General features: G+C 42.5%; 1 protein-coding gene across 2 annotated transcripts in view; it reads right to left on the bottom strand.

Annotated features, from left to right (window-relative positions):
- The window catches only part of NRG3 (neuregulin 3), a 1,498,269-nt gene that overhangs the window by 108,447 nt on the left and 1,370,899 nt on the right, over positions 1–18,923 (bottom strand). The window contains exon 9 of one of the 2 annotated variants that reach the window (XM_073596885.1): positions 15,377–16,493. The exons of the other annotated variant lie outside the window; for it this stretch is intronic. Coding sequence (XP_073452986.1) covers positions 15,983–16,493 — 511 coding nt within the window. The 3' untranslated portion in view covers positions 15,377–15,982. Of the gene's footprint in view, positions 1–15,376; positions 16,494–18,923 lie in introns of those variants that run through there. 2 annotated transcript variants of the gene reach the window in all.

The raw sequence follows: 18,923 nt of genomic DNA, 5'->3' as shown, positions 1-18,923 counted from the left end.
TTGGACCGGTGTCACTGGAAAATTCTAAGATAGAAAGATTACTGGCAGACCCGGACCATACTAAACGAATATCTACATATTACAATACACTAGCAGAAAGAGTGAACTCTAAAGAAAGTAAACTAAAAGAAAAATGGGTGGCGATCATACCAGAAATTACAGAAGACCAATGGGAGGGAGTTCTTGCAACATATTTGCCTACGGTTATTTCTGCCAGAGACAAACTGATACAGCTTAGGTACTTGCATCAAATGTATTATACCCCTCTTAGACTCTATAAAATGGGATGAAGGGAAGACCCCACTTGTCATAAATGTTTGACGGCAGAAGGATCTTTTATACATATGTTATGGGAATGTGACAGAGTGAGACCACTATGGACACAGGTGACTCAATTTATTGCTGACACATTAGATATACCAAACATTTGTAGCCCGCTTCTTGGCCTACTAGGGATCATTGAAGATGAAGTTATGAGCAATAACATGAGAACGCTACTAAGATTACTGTTTTACTATGTAAGAAAACTAATTGCACTTCACTGGATTAGAAGGGACTGCCTTACATTGAACGCATGGAAAGGATTAGTTAATGCTAACACCACCATGTATAACATGACATATGAATCCAAAGGATCGACCAAAAAAATTAATAAAATCTGAGGAAAGTGGATTAACTCTGAAAGCACACTACAATCTGTCATATAACTGCGCAAGTTATTTATATTTTTCAAATGATAACTAAGAGATCTCATGGGGAGATGAATCACAACAGCACACGGCACAAAGGGTTTGTGAGGGACATTTCCCTCTGGTTCTTGGAGTACTGTATGAATAATATAGATGTTATCTATAGGAACGTAAGTTTTCTTATCTACTGTACTTCTGTTTAGACAAAGTTTAGTTTTTGATTTGGTTTTCAAAAAAAAGCAGCCAAATGTATAAACAGCAATGACAAACTATAAAGCGATATAATAAATGTATTAATCTTTTATATATATGCAAGTATTTGGAATCTGGATATACTTTGGATTGTACTATACATATATGTTTCTTGCATTTTGCTAATAACCTGTATGACTATTTGGCAAATAAAAACTTAAAAAAAAAAAAAGTTTATAATTCCGTTCTTTGGTATGGGAGGCTATACTGGATTTAAAAGTGAGGATAAAGGCTTTATCCCAGTCTAAGTCAAAGATATTGTGTCCCAGTTCTTCCCAGTTCTAGTGTAGAATGAGCATTGGGGGAAGGTCCCAGAGAGGAGAATATTGTAGAGCTGAGATACAGCATGCGGGCAGCCTGGGTTGTTCAGACATAAGGCCTCAAATGATTTCAGAGTTCTATTCAGCATTCCCAATCTTGAGCAGTTAGAGAGAAAGTGGTGTAGTTGGAGGTGTTGCAACCATGAACCAGGGCAAGGGATAGCTGGGTTCAGAATGACATTAAGTGGTTTGATTCCTGACGTCCTGAACACTTGGACAGCAGGGCAAGGGAATGAGTTCTGCCAGCACAAAAAATGGGTGCAATGCATGCCAGGGTAGAACTCTGGGTTTATAAAAGAAAGATACAGCACTGCGTAGATAACAGGTATAAATAGCAGCCAACACAGCTATAGACCAAGGCAATAAATGTGAAGTAAAAAAGTGTAGCGCAAGGCGCATGCATGAGAGCTCCGATATGGTTGCCTGAGCTGTGAACTCCGCACCACCCCGGACTAACGAGCCGCACATTCAGCACTACAGCACACGAGGGAGCATCCCATCTGCCCGAATGGGTACGGGAACACTGGGGGAGCACCCCGAGATGTCCGGTCCCTTGGTGCGATGGGACCTCGGCCCGCAATTCAACTCGGCGGGGGAGGACGGGTGTACCAAGATGGCTGCCGGCACTGAATCCATCCAGCCTCATGCGGTCTTACAAGCCAGGGCACCAGAAAACAGGCCAGTACTTACCCCAGCGACTCTAACTTACGCCCAAGCGGCACAGGGCACCCCCAGCATGTCCCAGGCAGCCCCTCATGGACCCCACAAGCACCAGGCACCATCCTGGCATCCACGGAGTCCTTGATTGGCATGCACTTGGAGGAATATGCACTATCCCCGTCCGTGCCTTCTCAACTACTCCCCTCTGCTAACCTGTCCCCTGGCTTTTAAGTCAGGGACATCACCACACTTCAGGAAGACCTTTTTGCTAAATTCTCTACTCTGTTAGAGAGAGGACTGGCCAATACAGCAACCCAAATCACCAACACTATTAAATCGTATCTCTCTAGTTTGGGTTCCAGAATAGAGGCCATGGAGGACAAAATTGAGAGTACAGTCTCCAGAACAAACCAAAATGCAGCGCACATTCAGACCCTTCAGGATCAACTTGATACGGCCCTCTCCAGGATCGACGACCTTGAAAATAGGTCCAGGAGGTATAATTTCAGAATTAGAGGCCGACGCACCATCTAGAACTAGACAGAGCGCACAGGGCACTAGGACCCCCAAGAAAAGATGGAACTCCCAGAGATATCATAGTAAAACCGCACTTTTATGCTGTCAAGGAGGAGGTCATGTGCCAATCATGCCTGAAGCCTAAACTACAGCACCAGGGGCACCAGATGCAGATTTTCGCAGATTTGGCTCCATCCACAGAAGAAGATCGCTCAAACCACTCCTTACGGTCCTAACTCAACGAGACATTAAGTACCACTGGTCCTTTCCCTTTGCTGTGAAGTTCACAATTCACAGTAAAACCCACTCATTTTCCAACCTTCCTGAAGGTGAAAGACTGCTCTTGTCCCTGAAATTAATCTCTCAGGAGGCACCCATGGACTTCTCCATGTCGTCATCGGGGTCATCCAAACGTTCCCCTCCTGCCAGTCCTGTCTCCCCCCTTTGGAACAAGGGTCCCTCTAAGAAGTGCAAGGACGGAAGACTATAGACCGTAAGAGGTCGTTTGGATCTCCTCACTCCAATGCCCTCTAACGGGCACCTCCTTTGGGATAGTAGTCCCTTCTGTTGATGGAGCTGGAGCTCCAATCCCAAATTTTGGACCGGTTTGGTCCCCAGTCTCAGGACATATTTTGTTTCTAATGGTCCCTCTACCAGAAGTTCCCACTGTCCAAAGAGGAGAGACTTCAGTGACATCCTGCTCAACTATACTCCGGACATTTCAGAAGCAGGATTTCAATGCCCTCTCCCCTCCTGTCGAGGTTTCGAATCTAAAGGGAACTGTTACACCTGGGAAACGAGGGTTCCTTCCCCTCCAGGACTGTTCTATGGCGATTGGAACAAATAGGCCTAATTCTTTAAAGGGCCTATTTCCTTCTATTTTTTTTTTCTTCAAAGATTCCTTACTCCCACCTCATTTTGTTAGGGCCTGGTCCCTTTTTCCCCTCGACACTCCTGGCCTCTCCAACCTCCCTCCCCTGCTAGGCAGGGGGGTTGGATGGGACGGGGGGCATCGGGTGAGGGTGGCTTGTTCTACAGCTACTACAGGTTATTATTTTTTCTTGTACTCTCTGTTTTGTGCAATTGGTTGATTACATTTTAGTTGAACATATTTTTGATGTGCAAAGTCGTTGTTTCAGACACATGTTGTTGCAAGGGTCCGGGGTGGTCCCCTTGCGCCTCCACTCATTCCTAGAAAACTGAGTGTGTTTTCTTGGCATGGGACTTGGTCGCCTCCAAGGGCAACCGACGTTTAAGATCTGGGGTTTGGCGGATATCACCTCCACCACTTTCCACGGGTCTTGTTAGAAGACCCGTGTCTTTGTTCTTGTATTTGTTTGATTTTCTCCCCTCCTTTTTCCCCCATTCATTCTTCTTTTCTCTTCAAGCCTATCAACGGGAGACGACCCCCTTCAATCTCCAAACCAACAACGGTTGTCTCAATACCAATCATCCACTTCCTGAAGGTAGAAGTCGTCAAAAGGTAAGTGGCTGCCAGTTCGATGGCTCCCCCCCTTCTGTTCCTATGGCTGACAAGATATCGAAGGGAGTAGATCTCAGGGTGGCATCTCATAATGTAACAGGGCCTGAATTCCCCTAGGAAAAGGAGAGTAGCATTTGAACACTACAGATCCCTTAAACTGGACGTAGTGCTACTTCAGGAGACACACTTTCCGATTCGATACAACCCCAAGTTCCTCCACTCACACTATCCATCCTTTTACCTCGCAAACGCACCAAACAAGACAAAAAGGGTCGCAACTCTTTTCTCAAAAAATAGCAAATTTTCCCACATCTCTGATTTCAGAGATCCAGAGGGCAGGTTTATTCTTGTAAAGGGCACTTTTGAGGGAGTACTATATTCTATAATTTCTTACTACGCCCCTAATAAGGGTCAAGACACTTTTTTCCAAAATCTCTTTACAACTTTAAACCCCCTCCTGGAGGGCAAGGTCATTTTTGGGGGAGACTCTAATGTGGCTTTTGACCAAGGTCTAGATAAAACAAAACCCCCTAAGGACCAGCTTATGCGCCCTACGAAACTAAGCACCAGAGTAGCTAAAATACTACACACCAATGGCTTAGTTGACATTTGGAGGGAACTGAACCCCAAGAGTAGAGACTTTACACATTTCTCCTCCCCCCACCTATCCTACGCCAGGATTGATCACATATTTATTCCTACAAATCTCATTCCACTGACTAATAAGGCTTCCATATTGGACACACCATGGTCGGACCATTCGCTGGTCCTCCTTTCCTTGAGAAATACACTTATGGGGAAATGGGGTTCATACTTGCGATTGAATGAGTCGCTCCTTAGCGACCCAATCCATACCAAGGTGATAGCAGATGCCATCAAAGAAAACTTTTGTTTAAATGATGTTGACAACATCTCCCCCGAGACCCTCTGGGCTGCCCACAAGGTTACCATCCGAGGTGAACTCATCCCAGGTGAAGAAGGAGCATCTGATTGACATCCAAAAGTTGGAAAAATCCTTTGTAACCTCAAAAGCCGAACACAAAAAACACCCATCTAAGGTTTTAACAGACCGTCTAGACACGATTAGGCTCGAGCTCAATCTAGCATTAACAGCCAAAGCGGAGAAACACATCCGCTGGAGCGGTGCCAAATATTACTACCAAAAAGATAAAATAGGACCGATGTTAGCCGCAAAGCTTACTGCCAAATACCATTCTCATACTTTCCCCAAACTGCGTATAGCAGGACAGCCTCCAACAGCCAACCCGATCAAAATCATGACTGCCTTCCACAAATTTTTCTCCAAACTTTACAATTCTACCCAAACAGAGAGAGGCCCCTTGACCAATTCTTTCCTTCAGAACCTCCAGTCTCCCTCCATTTCCCTGGAACACAAAGACTTAATGGAAGAAGCCTTCTTCATGAAGGAAATAAAGGAGGTTATCAAAGGCCTTAAGACTGGCTCAGCTCCAGGTCCTGATGGTCTATCAGTCCCCTACTACAAAACATTTGGCGAAATATTAGCCCCCCACATGGCAACATTTTTTAATTCTAAAAGTTCAGGCTCCCCACTAGATCCACATTTGAACACTGCATTCATCTCAGTAACCCCCAAACCCAACAAAAACCTTGAGGAAGTTGAAAATTACAGACCCATCTCCCTAATTAATAATGACCTGAAAATTTTGACAAAAATTCTCGACAACCGTCTAGCATCCTTTATTAAATTTTATGTCCACAAAGACCAGGTGGGTTTTATTACAGGTAGGCAAGGGCCAGACCAAATTAGGAGAGTGGTCGACATTGTCTCCCTTCTCCAAGCTAATTGGGAAGGGTGCCCCAAGCAAGAAGGAATGATCCTATCACTGGACTTACATAAGGCCTTCGATTCGATTGAATGGCCTTATCTATTTTCCCTACTAGAGAGGTGGGGATTTGGGACCAGATTTTTAGGGGTCCTTGGATCCCTTTACTCCGCCCCGAAGGCGGTGATCTTTTTTTTTGCCATGACGATCAAAACACTGGCAATAGCAATAAGATCTAATTCTAACATCCATGGTGTGTCCTGTGGGAACCAAGTCCACAAATGCGGTCTATTTGCGGACGATATGCTCCTTTTCATCATGTCCCCAATCACCTCCCTCCTAAACCTTTGCAAACTCCTGAAGGAGTTCTCAATGATTTCTGGGTTAAAGGTTAACTACTCTAAGTCATATGCCTTAAACATTTCCATCAAGACAGACAGTAGTTGCACTTCAAAGTGCCTTTGACTTTAAGTGGAGCGACTACTCCATTGATTACCTAGGGATTAAACTCACAGCTAAAACGGAGCAATTATATACTGCTAACTTCCTTCACATATACCGCAAGCTTGAAGCTGACTTGGGAAACTGGACAAGGGGGGAGGTATCCTGGCTTGGGAGAATCCACGCTGTTAAAATGACATTACTACCAAGACTCCTCTACCTTTTTAGGGCCCTTCCAATAAACATTATTAAGGACCATTTGACCTCATTCCAAAGAAAAGTCAACAAATTCATATGGGGGGAAGAGGACATAGAATCCAGCAAAGATCCCTGTTCCTACCCAGACCACAGGGGGGTTTGGGGCTTCCCCAGCTTTTCTGGTATTTTCAAGCTGCCAGGTTGGCCCAGCTCTCCTCAGTCTACTCCAGGGCTGAGAAACCAGACTGGATTCAAATAGAAAGACAGACTGCTCCATCCTACACCCTTGACTTCCTACCCAAGAAATCGTCCCCAATCCTTTCCCCTACCCTCTCTCAATCGTTGAAAATCTGGGACAATTTGAGAAATAACCCTGCATTAACTTCGAGTAGCCGCCCCCTAGTGCACATTTTCAATAACTCTGACTTTAAGCCAGGCCTAGGCATTAAAGCCTTTAAATGGTGGTTGGACAAGAGGTTGTGTCGAATCATACACTTCTTCACCTCCAATGGCCCTATTTCCCTGGAATTTTGTGTGAATCAATTAGAGATCCCGAATTCAGAACGTTATAGATTTTACCAAATAAGCCACCTCCTTCACCACATCTGGGTGGAGAAAACCTCGCCTCCCAGATTCACACCGTACGAATTATGGTGTGGGTAGTCCACAGAACAGAGGGGCAGAATCTCCATCATCTATCAGTCACTGTCTCACCAATCCTCAAAGACCCATACATGCTCGCTTGGGAGAGCGACCTATCCCTCAACTGGGACATAGAGAGATGGAGGGTCTCCTTTAATAGATCCTTTAAGGGCATTAAGAATATCTCCCTAATTGAATCCAGCCTCAAGGTCATTACTAGATGGTACCTTACTCCGGACAGACTGGCCAAAATGTTCCCTTCAGCAGACCCCAGGTGCTTCCGAGGATGTCAACTCTCAGGCTCCATGGCCCACATATGGTGGGAATGTCCGAGATTAAGGCCCTACTGGAGCAAGATTTTCTCCCTGATTCGAAAAGTTACGAAAGCTCAGATCCCCACACTGGACAAACTACAGGCTTCAATCACAAGATTTATCTGGGGGGGGGGAGACATCGCTTCTCCAAAAAGGTGCTATACCGGCCAAAGAGAAAAGGGGGCCTAGGACTTCCTAACTTATGGTGGTATTATCAAGCCGCACAACTTTACCTGACCTCCCCTTGGCTCCCCCTGGCACAGATTTTCCACAATCCACAATTCCCGCTGGGTATGAACATCAAGGCTTTTAGGTGGTGGCTCGACAAGGGCCTTTACAGAATTGGGCAATTCTTCATTAACTCTGGTCCTATTTCACTTAAGTACTGCATTTCTAAACTGGAGATGCCAGCATCAGAGACTTTCCGCTACTACCAACTTTCGCACTTTTTGCGTGGGGTCTGGAAAAGCTCGGCAGCCCCGCTCTCGGTTACTCCCTACGAATTCTGGTGCTCCTCAGCCATGGATAAGGGGAGTGATTTACCTAATCTACTCTGCACTAGCGGAGCCCCGGGAGAAAGGGAATTATATGTTGCAATGGGAGCGGGATCTGCTACTGGATTGGGACATGGATACTTGGCATACTTGCTTTTCCCGATCCTTTAAGGGCATGCTTAGTTCCTCTCTGGTGGAGGCAGATCTTAAAGTCATGACCAGGTGGTATCTGGTACCCACTCGTATTACTAAATTTTATCCACATTCATCGCCCCTCTGTTTCAGAGGTTGTGGCCATATAGGCTCCCTACTTCATACTTTTTGGGAATGTCCCAAAATTAGAGGGTATTGGAATGGAATTTTTTATCTCATCCGCAAATCCACAGGCTTCGCAGTCAAACAAAGCCCCACCATAGCTCTCCTAAATGACAACATCCCAAAAGTACCTAAATTGTCTCGGTCTCTGATTCATTTCATCCTGCTTGGGGCCAAGATAACGCTAGCTCATGCCTGGAAAAAACCTTAGGTATCCCTTCGCCAGGCCAAACAGAAAATTTCCTGGATTATGGCACAGGAGAAGGTCTCGAGCAGAATTTTAGACACCTCTGATAAATTCAGACTCATTTGGAAAACCTGGGCTTGGTTCTTGGGTATATCACTTCTTACCTGATTCTAAATACTATCTAGGTAGCCCCTCGGTACTAGGCGGCTCCTGGCCCTCCTCTTTCTTCGCGAGGATTCTTGTTCCTAACACTCCCCTACCTCTTCCTCTCTCCTCCCGTTTATGTCCCTCTGTCCTTCCTCCCTCTTTCTCTTTCCTCCTGTTGTCTTCTTTCTAAACCCCACTAAGTGTTATTTGCACAGGTTAAGAGTAACAAACCTTGCAGAACTCTCCTTCCCTCCTTTCTCTTCCTTTAATTGCTTGTTAATGCTGTACTCTCTCGGAAGGAAAACATCCACAACATAGTTGTTCAGCATGTACCACCTCTAATATTGGGGATAATCCCCTGTTTAAGTGATATTATTTCTTACATTATTGTGGGGCTCATATTGTTACTAATCGTTACGACTGAGTTTTTGGTTTATTCAACGTTGGGTTGTCCGTGAGTTCAGGATGGGACCAGGGAAGGTTTCTTTGAACCCCCAGTGCTCCGCTCGGTTGGTCCGCGCACAGCAGGCTCCCATTCGGGGTGAGTGTACTACTATAGAGGAGTCCTGGCACCTGCGAGCATTAGCTCCCCTATCCTGACATTCTCTATGAGATAGTGTTCGATGATGCCCTAGAGTTTTTAGGTGTTCACACATTTATTTTGAGCTTGACTCTACATCAGGTACATGTATACCTCGCTTCTAATGTTATTTACATTGCTGTAATATCTTTTTCGGCGATTGCCAATTTAATACCTTTGTACCGTTATTTCTTTTTCAATAAACAGTATTTAAACTGGAAAAAAAATAAAATAAAAAAAATAAATACTGAAAATAGCTGCTGATCCTGCCAAAAAAAAAAAAAAAAGCTCAGATCCCGAAAACCCCAGCCATAGCCCTCCTTAATGCAAATTTACCCAAAACACCTAAACAGACACGCAAATTAATACATTTCATTCTCCTTGGTGCCAAGCTCACCATTTTCAAAGCTTGGAAACAACCCAAGGTTTCCTTCAAGGCTGCTACATGTAAAATATCTTGAATTATGTCCCAAGAGAAACTCTCCAGCATTCTCCACAACACCAAAACGCAATCTGAAGCTACCTGGGATCCTTGGGCCCAGTATATGGGCATTTCCCTTATACCAGGAGTTCAACCGTAAAGTTCTTCGGTTCACCAGGGGACGCATGGTCCTCTCCCATTGATAGGTTCTCTACTCTTTCCTTCTCTTCTCCACCCCCTCTCTTTTCCTCTCCTCTCCCCTCTTTACTCCCCCCTTCTGCTGAACCCTCTAAGGGACACGGAGAGTTCCCTCGACTTCACTGCAATTAGTTCTACATTGGGAGGTCCCACCCTTTTGGGCTAGCAAATCAGGTCATAGCAGCCTTTATGTTTATCCTAGATCCCAGGCCTGTCTGGCGAAGATTTGAAACTGGAGGCTCATTGAGATTCGGCTGGGCACAGCATGATCCCTTTTGGGGTGCTGGCGGAACCTCTCCTTGTCCCCTCCCATTTTTGTCCTCAGGCCGGGCAGTTAATACATAATTGGAAGTGCCTGATACATACTTTATGTTTTTGGCTTTTCGTGTACCCACCACAGGGATTGTAATGAAATGTTTTGCTTTACTTTATCTTATATTGTTTTATATTATTGGAAAATCAATAAAATATTTTGAAAGAAAAAAAAAAGTGTAGCGCTATACACCTAAATAAACATAAACTCTAAAGATAATAAAACCAAAGTTAGAATCCCAATATCTAGGGATATAAACAAAAATAATGATAAATCAGTGGACAAATCCCAATTCAAGGGGCATACATAGAAATAATAAAGTTAAACCCTGTGCAAAGTACATATTACAGTATATATGTGCATGTTAGTGATACAAATTTATAAGTAGGAAAAGGATAACCAATGTGAATTTAAAATGCCAATATACACATCAAAAAATATATTAATATTTCCTTAAAACAGGCAGCAGTCCAGGCATATGTTGGAAAACTGATAAATATTAAGTTAAAGAAAATCCTCAAACCCCAAGACCAGTATTCATAACATGAACGCTTCAAGACTAGGATAGTAAACGAGCCACCACCAAAGTTCTCAGGAGGCTTACTAGATGATGGCGACTTGGGAAGGCTTATACCGCCCAAGTCGCAAAGGCTTTTAAACCAGCTGGCTGGAAGGGTGCATCTCCTGGAACAGCCACAAAGGATCCTAGATCAGGACGGCAGCTTGGTACCAACGATCATGAACAACACTATTAAAGTAATGCTCCAGTGGGGGGCCATAAAACGATGTTCACATACCATGCGAAAATAGAGGAAAAACTCGCATAGCGTGATATCGTATAAACTTTTTCTTAAAGGAATGAAGGTTAAAACTCACATGTTAAAAAATCGTCAAATGCGTATACAAGAACAAAAGCGGTATATGAAGTGGGTCCACCCCTATGTATGTCCCTTGAATTGGGATTTGTCCACTGATTTATCATTAGAACTCTGGGTTTCCCAGGAGAGGAATAAGTGGGTCGATGTACAAGGATATGTTGCTGGATTTTAATCCAGCATCCTATATGTGTAGTGTGGCTGCTACTAGAGGGGAAAGCGATTGCTGAGGTTGGCGGAAGGCTGGTCTAATCCTTGGCAGGGATGTTAAGGGGAGTGGAGAAGTGTGTCATTCAATGCCTACCCAAAGTTTGGCCTGATTGAGTTGAAACCAATTCAGTACCTTACATAATACAGCTGTGTAGTAGTACCATTCCAAATATGGCAAGTTTGTCCCTCCATCTGTTCTATGTCATACCAGTATGTGGTGTCAAATATGGGCCTGTGTTCAGGACCAGAGATATTGAAGTAAGGCTAATCTGACCAAGCAAAAAACTGCAGGGGACAATGATTGGCACCGTTTGAATAATGTATAAGAAACAAGGGCAGGCAGTCTTAAACAGGGCCACCCTGCCAAACCATAGGGACTCAAAACATGTGCCTCAAACATGACCAACCCCGAAGCCTAAGTTTTGTAGATACTAATAAAGTAAAATAATTTAAGCTGTATAATCTGTTCAGGTGTGTTGGTATTTGAATATCAAAAGATTTGATCGAGGATCGGGACCAACTGAAGAGAATATATTCTGTAGACATTCTCAGAAAAAACCTAAAAACTCCCTTAAGATCGAAGAGAAAGCAACCCGACAGTTTGTTACATAGAGAAGTAAATCATCAAGTCCCAATTTATGTTGCCATCCTCATATTTTAATGCTAAGTACTGTGTCGTTAGACCACAAGTCTGATGCCAAGTGTTCCATGGTGAGCATATAAAGTAGAGGGGAAAGGGGGCAACCCTGTCATGTCCCATCAGTACAGGGTCGGAGAGCAGACCATTTACCCTGGTGGATTTTGGCGATAGGGAGGGAATACAGTGATTTTGGAAATTAATTCGGGCGGTAGTCCAATTTGGTGTAGATAATCATAAAAGAAACTGCCAGTCGAGATGGTCAAACACCTTTTCAGTGTCCAATGAAAGCAAGCATAAGGGGATTTTATTACATTGGGTGTAGGAGAGTAGGAACAATGTTATAATAGTTCTTTTGCAGGCTTCCTTCTCTGTGATTTTTTTAGTTCCCAGACTGGGATCCAGCATTCAAAGGCTTCAAAGAGTCTTATGATGGAATCTTTAACCCAGTGTCCAGGTCTTTTCGGAGACCAGCAGGGTGTGTGGGCAGGTTTTCACACCCCTTATAATCTAGGACCTGACAGTGGTTTGAGGTTCCACCTGGTAGACAGAAGGTCTCAGCGTAAAAGTCAGGTGGATTCCCATCGAGAGTTTTGGACATTGGCCCATGCGGCACTAAGCTATGAATAAGACAGCCAAAGAAGCTGTAAGAGAGGCACAGTGCCTGGTTTCTATAAGATGGGGTCTCTCAAGGCAGGAGCCTGTAAAGCCAAGTGGGTGTTTTGTTTGCTTAAATGATAAAGGAGACTGCATGGAGAGACTGTGCAAAGACCGACTCGGGCAATGAAGTCTTTGAGACTGGACAAGCATGAATCAATAAAGGCAAATCATCCTATCATTTTCAGCATTGCTTGCTACAATCTGGGCATGTAGTGGTACAGTAACATCTCTGAGTATAAGACATGATCATTACATCATGAAGAACCATCCAACATATTGCAAAATCAATGTATGCAGCAAATTACTATTCATTTTTTATGTTGTGAAGACAAATTAATATAACATTTATTACACTGGCCTCCTTTAACCACCAGCCCAATCAGGGAGAAGATTATAATGGATTCAAGTAGCATAAAAGCTATTTAGAGGCAGGGAGACATTTATGGCCAGCTTTAAAGTTGTGATAAAATGTGTTAATCAAGAAGCAACCCTACTTTTACTTTGAATAACTGTGTTTGTAAATGTACCAAAAGTTTCAAGAAGTAGTAGCCCTTGTGTTATATTAAAGCTATTTTTTTCTACCTTAATGCATTCTAAAAACTCCTCACTACCCCCTATTAACCCCCCCCCCCCAATCCCTAAACACTTACCTGTCTGTGGTGCTGGTTTGTATATGGACGGCTTGCTATGGGGGCACCCAGAAGGAGGAGCGGACAGCGCTCACAGGGGACTCCAGAAGAGGAGGTTAGGGACCCAGCAGGTAAGTATAATGTCTTTTTTTATTTCATATCAAAACAATATATATATATATATATATATATATATATATAAAGTGGGGACGGAAAGTATTCAGACCCCCTTACATTTTTCACTCTTTGTTATATTGCAGCCATTTGCTAAAATCATTTAGGTTCATTTTTTTTTCCTAATTAATGTACACACAGCACACCATATTGACAGAAAAACACAGAATTGTTGACATTTTTGCAGATTTATTAAAAAAGAAAAACTGAAATATCACATGGTCCTAAGTATTCAGACCCTTTGCTGTGACACTCATATATTTAACTCAGGTGCTGTCCATTTCTTCTGGTCATCCTTGAGATGGTTCTACACCTTCATTTGAGTCCAGCTGTGTTTGATTATATTGATTGGACTTAATTAGGAAAGCCACACACATGTATATATAAGACCTTACAGCTCACAGTGGATGTCAGAGCAAATGAGAATCATGAGGTCAAAGGAACTGCCTGAAGAGCTCAGAGACAGAATTGTGGCAAGGCACAGATCTGGCCAAGGTTACAAAAAAATTTCTGCTGCACGTAAGGTTCCTAATAGCATAATCCTTAAATGGAAGATGTTTGGGGTGACCAGAACCCTTCCTAGAGCTGGCCGTCCGGCCAAACTGAGCTATCGGGGAGAAGAGACTTGGTGAGAGAGGTAAAGAAGAACCCAAAGATCACTGTGGTTGAGCTCCAGATGCAGTCGGGAGATGGGAGAAAGTTGTAGAAAGTCAATGACAATGGCAGAGTGGCCTGACGGAAGCCTCTCCTCAGTGCAAGACACATAAAAGCCTGCATGGAGTTTGCTAAAAAAAACCTGAAGGACTCCAAAATGGTGAGAAATAAGATTGTCTGGTCTGATGAGACCAAGATAGAACTTTTTGGCCTTAATTCTAAGCTGTATGTGTGGAGAAAACTAGGCACTGCTCATCACCTGTCCAATACAGTCCCAATAATGAAGCATGGTGGTGGCAGCATCATGCTGTGGGGGTGTTTTTCAGCTGCAGGGACAGGACGACTGGTTGCAATTGAGGGAAAGATGAATGCAGCCAAGTACAGGGATATCCTGGATGAAAACCTTCTCCAGAGTGCTCAGGACCTCAGACTGGGCCGAAGGTTTACCTTCCAACAAGACAATGACCCTAAGCACACAGCTAAAATAATGAAGGAGTGGCTTCACAACAACTCCGTGACTGTTCTTGAATGGCCAGAGCCCTGACTTAAACCCAGTTGAGCATCTCTGGAGAGACCTAAAAATGGCTGTCCACCAACGTTTACCATCCAACCTGACAGAACTGGAGAGGATCTGTAAGGAGGAATAGCAGAGGATCCCCAAATCCAGGTGTGAAACACTTGTTGCATCTTTTCCAAAAAGACTCATGGCTGTATTAGATCAAAAGGGTGCTTCTACTAAGTACTAAGCAAAGGGTCTGAATACTTAGGACCATATGATATTTCAGTTTTTCTTTTTTAAGAAATCTGCAAAAATGTCAACAATTCTGTGTTTTTCTGTCAATATGGAGTGATGGGGTGCTGTGTGTACAAAATTGAGGACACAAATGAGCTTAAATGATTATAGCAAATGGCTGCAATATAACAAACAGTGAAAAAATGTAAGGGGGTCTGAATACTTTCCGTATATATATATATATATATATATATATATATATATATATATATCCTTTATAATCACTTTAGGAAATATGGCCTGGTCTAAAACTAGGGTTGCCACCTCATCCCTTTAAAACAAACAAATATTAATTACACAGGCTCTGTGGCTAATTGAGGTGGTAATTAAACTCACTTGGTATCTTATCTGCATTAAATTCGCCTCAGAACCTCTTTAAATGTGTTTGGGTTTAAAGGGATAAGGTGGCGACCCTATCTAAGACCCTTCTCATATTTTTACTGTCCCAGTCTGTAAGCATGTTCACAGTGTAAAGTAATGCAAAGTAATAATTCCTGTTCGGTTATCAGTGCTGGCCTTTTCTCTTTCAGTCTGAATTCAGATTCCTGCTTCTCTGCTGGTGTGAGAAGTGTAAACAGGATATATTCAGGTACCTACAGTATATTAGTTGTAGTTAGAACTACAAAGAATATTTCTTCAATCAATAAATAGGTCAACTAAATTGTGCTTTCTTCTGCCTGGAGCACAGCTTTAATAGAGTATTAAGACACATAACTTTTTTCCTTGAAATATCCAAAGTGAGGAGAGTATGCCTTTCTCTTAAAATGTCTGAAGATTCTGGTCAAGGTTACTCATCTGTTTTGTTAAATAGGCAAACGTACACTTTGGCACATGTGAATGTTAAGTAACACACATTACCAAACACAGAAAATAACACAACATGAACACTGAACGCACATGATTGTTGTAATTGTTTCATTTGGATATTTGTGGCATTTTACTTCATTGTCAATAAAATCATATAACAAAATACAATTATGGTTTCTGAATGTTGATGCTTTTGGCCCTTTGAGTGAAAAGATCATAGTACCCCCTGTGGTTGCTTAAACCTCTTTGCACCTGTAAGGTTGAAGCATTTCACATCAGTGCATCCATATAACCACCAGCATTCAGTAGGGGTAAGAAATCAACATAATATATAATTTAACACATCAGTGTGCCCAGTGTATGCTTTGCCTCTCCTTGAACTTTTCTTTCCTTTAAAAAAATATTTTGTTTAGAAAACACTATGATATGAGGGCGATAGACTATTTGGTTTCTTCTATGTAGATGCTCTTAAATTAATGCATATAAATAATTTATATCCTCTCATCTCTTTTTGTTTTCCTTTTATTCTTTTAGGCTAAGCATCAGACAGAAAGGTCCATTGCCAAAATCACACATGGAGTGTTGAGTCCCTATGCATTTCATTTCTTAAGACAAACTGTGCCTCCTGTTCAGTTTTTGCTTTTGGGCTCAAGGGGAGGAATGCTGTGTTTTCACTGGCACTTTCCTCGGTCTCTATGTTGGACAATTCCAAGTCCTCAGATCTTCTTCTGGCATCGGTCAGAATTCGTATCTGCTCTTGTACAGTTTCAAGCAAAATTTTTACCTCCTTTTGTTCTGCTATAAGACAGTTGCTAGGTACAATGTTCACCTTCACAAGTTCAGTGGAATAGGAGTTTTTGCACAGTTTGATGCCCGGCACTTCAGTAGCATTCTGCATTTGTATGCAGGCATCTTCTAGCCCCACCGAAGGTATGATTGGTATGGAGCTGGCCCTAGATGTCGAAAAGCTGACACAGTCCTTTTGAGTCATTTTATTAAAATAAGACTGTGTATCTTTTGAATGCAGTTGCATATTTCTAGAATTGTCCAGGGGTTGGTTCAAATCAGCTGAGGAACACCTAAAAGAAAGAAAAAAGTTATTATAATCCTTATGAAAATCAATATTTGGCTATTCCAAAAGTCTTTCTGAAATATGTTCCATGGTGTTTCTACATTATCATCAGAAAAACATACAAATCACCACACTGTAAGTAAAATGACTTTGTATGTTTCTGGTCTCTAGATGATTGGCTGGAGATTAGCTAACCTTAATTGGATCTTTCAAGATTTATAAAGATTTGGATGCTTAAAAATTGGGTGCATAATTGAAAAAAAATAATTATCTGTTCTCTCCCTCCCCTGGTTAAGGGGCTAATATCTTACCCCTCTCTCTACTTTCTATATATATATATATATATATATATATATATATATATATATATATATATATATATATATATATATATATATATATATTATAATGCCTACTTTTTCTTGATTATGTTGTAACTACCCCTTTTTCTCTGTAAAATAAATATTGAAAAAAAAAAAATTTAGCGCATAATCAACTTTCATACATACACTGTACTTAGCCTTCCATTAAAATGAGTTGGAGTACTTTGGAGTTACTGGATCGTGACAAGCTTGAATTCACCCACCTGCAAATTGGGTGTGAATTTTTACCTTAAAGGGTCTTCAATTCTGGTGGTGATAGCTATTATAATACTTAGTGTTTAGCCATACACCTGTTCTGAGGATGGTATGACACTAAATTGTTCAGACAGCAGCAAACATACTTTTGGCAAGCAACACTACTATTATAATTGACAGTGAGAAGCTTAGGAAGTAAATTGGTTGGCTATTCATTATGTTAGCACACTCTATATGTTTATTTCCTCTTGTCAGTAAGAAACCTATCAAAACTGTATTATAACAATGTTAAACATTCATAAAATGTATATAGGTAAAATCAAATATAAAACTTCACTTTTAACTTAAACTAAATATTAATAATGCCTATTTAGATATATGAAAATGTTAAATACAACTGTTCCAAAACCATTATAGTTTTCTTTTAATGCTGAAATCCACGCAGGCAAATAGATACACAGTTAAAAAGTATCTGAGAAATATTTTACTTGACAAGAGATTTATAATTCTGTTCAGCCTATCTTGTGATGCACATACCCTTGCCTGATAGTATAAAACAGGTCCCAAACCTGTAGTTTAACAGTACAGCTTGGTCTAGGATGTACACCAGACTTTTTTTTGGATAATTAAAGAGCAGAAGTACATTATTGGGTTATTTATATGCTCTTCCCTCCTGTAAACATGTGTTAGACCAACAGAAATGTACAAAAAATAGACAGTCATGGGCAAAAATATTGGCACCCCTGGATTTCTGTCAGCACCACTTAGCCCAGAAAATCGTTGCAATTACAAATGTTTCCTGACACAAGCATGACAGCATACACATATGGGTATAGGCTTCGCCTCTCACCCAATCAGGACTGGTTACACTATACTTAAATAAGTCACCTCCCCAAGGCGGCATTCTTTTTTTGTTCCTCAAATGCTCAGAAGGTTACAACTATGGAATAAAGATTTTTATTCTTGCCCTCACCTTGCCGGATTCATCTGGCCAGCCATGCAGGTTCAGCCTCTTTCCTGTGGCGAAGCCCCTCTGTTCGGTTGTAAAACTCTGATACGAGGGTGACCCCCCGGTCCAGGTACCGGGGGGGCGGGATACCGGTCTCTGGAGATGGGTAGGACACATACTCCTGGAGTGACATGGGTCTTTCTACCTTCCTGGCACGGCTTTCAGGGCTGTATAGCACCCTCCCCTTTAGGCTGCAAAAATCCATGGTTTCCCTCTGGAGCATCAAGCTTCAAAGCAGGGAGTGGGAAAACTGCGTCCAGGGCATTGCCCACTCCCAAGATGGTGCTGCTGGACTTCCAGTGGCCATTCTATGCTCTGCCTCTCTAAAATGGCGTCAGGAAAGCCTTCCGGTCGGCGGAGGAGCGGACGACTGCTGGAGCAGCAATCATGGGACACCTGGGGAGAGGGAAGGTCCTCTCCCCCCCCTTATAGGAGGGGGAGGAAGATTAAGCCAGTGCGCAAACAGGAGGAGGGACAGGCAGTGGATGCCAGGTAAGCGGGGACCCAGGGTTGCTGGAGATAGGAGAGAGTGAAAATGTGTAGGATCAAATATTGAAAGTGTCCTTGTCTAACAGATTGTGCCTATTTGTGCCGTGCCTGACTGAATACTCCCACAGAGGTAAGACACACTCTAACTATGTTGTCAGCAGTAGTAATGAGAACCCATACTATCTGGCAGCTTGGAGATTGAGAGACGAAGGCTAGGAGAAGAGGGGTGTTCAGTCTCAGTCATCGAGACCTTATTCAAGGCAAGAGCAGCAACAATTAATAAAACCTATTTAAAGGTATGGGAGAAGTTTGCTGCCTTCGCTTCCCTTAGCACCACGGGAAGCACAGATTTTGGAATTCC

This window comes from Aquarana catesbeiana, linkage group LG08 (genome assembly GCF_042186555.1).
Source record: "Aquarana catesbeiana isolate 2022-GZ linkage group LG08, ASM4218655v1, whole genome shotgun sequence".
NCBI lineage: Eukaryota > Metazoa > Chordata > Amphibia > Anura > Ranidae > Aquarana > Aquarana catesbeiana.
Note: the sequence above shows the minus strand (reverse complement) of the source record. Positions and strands in the feature narration are given on the sequence as shown.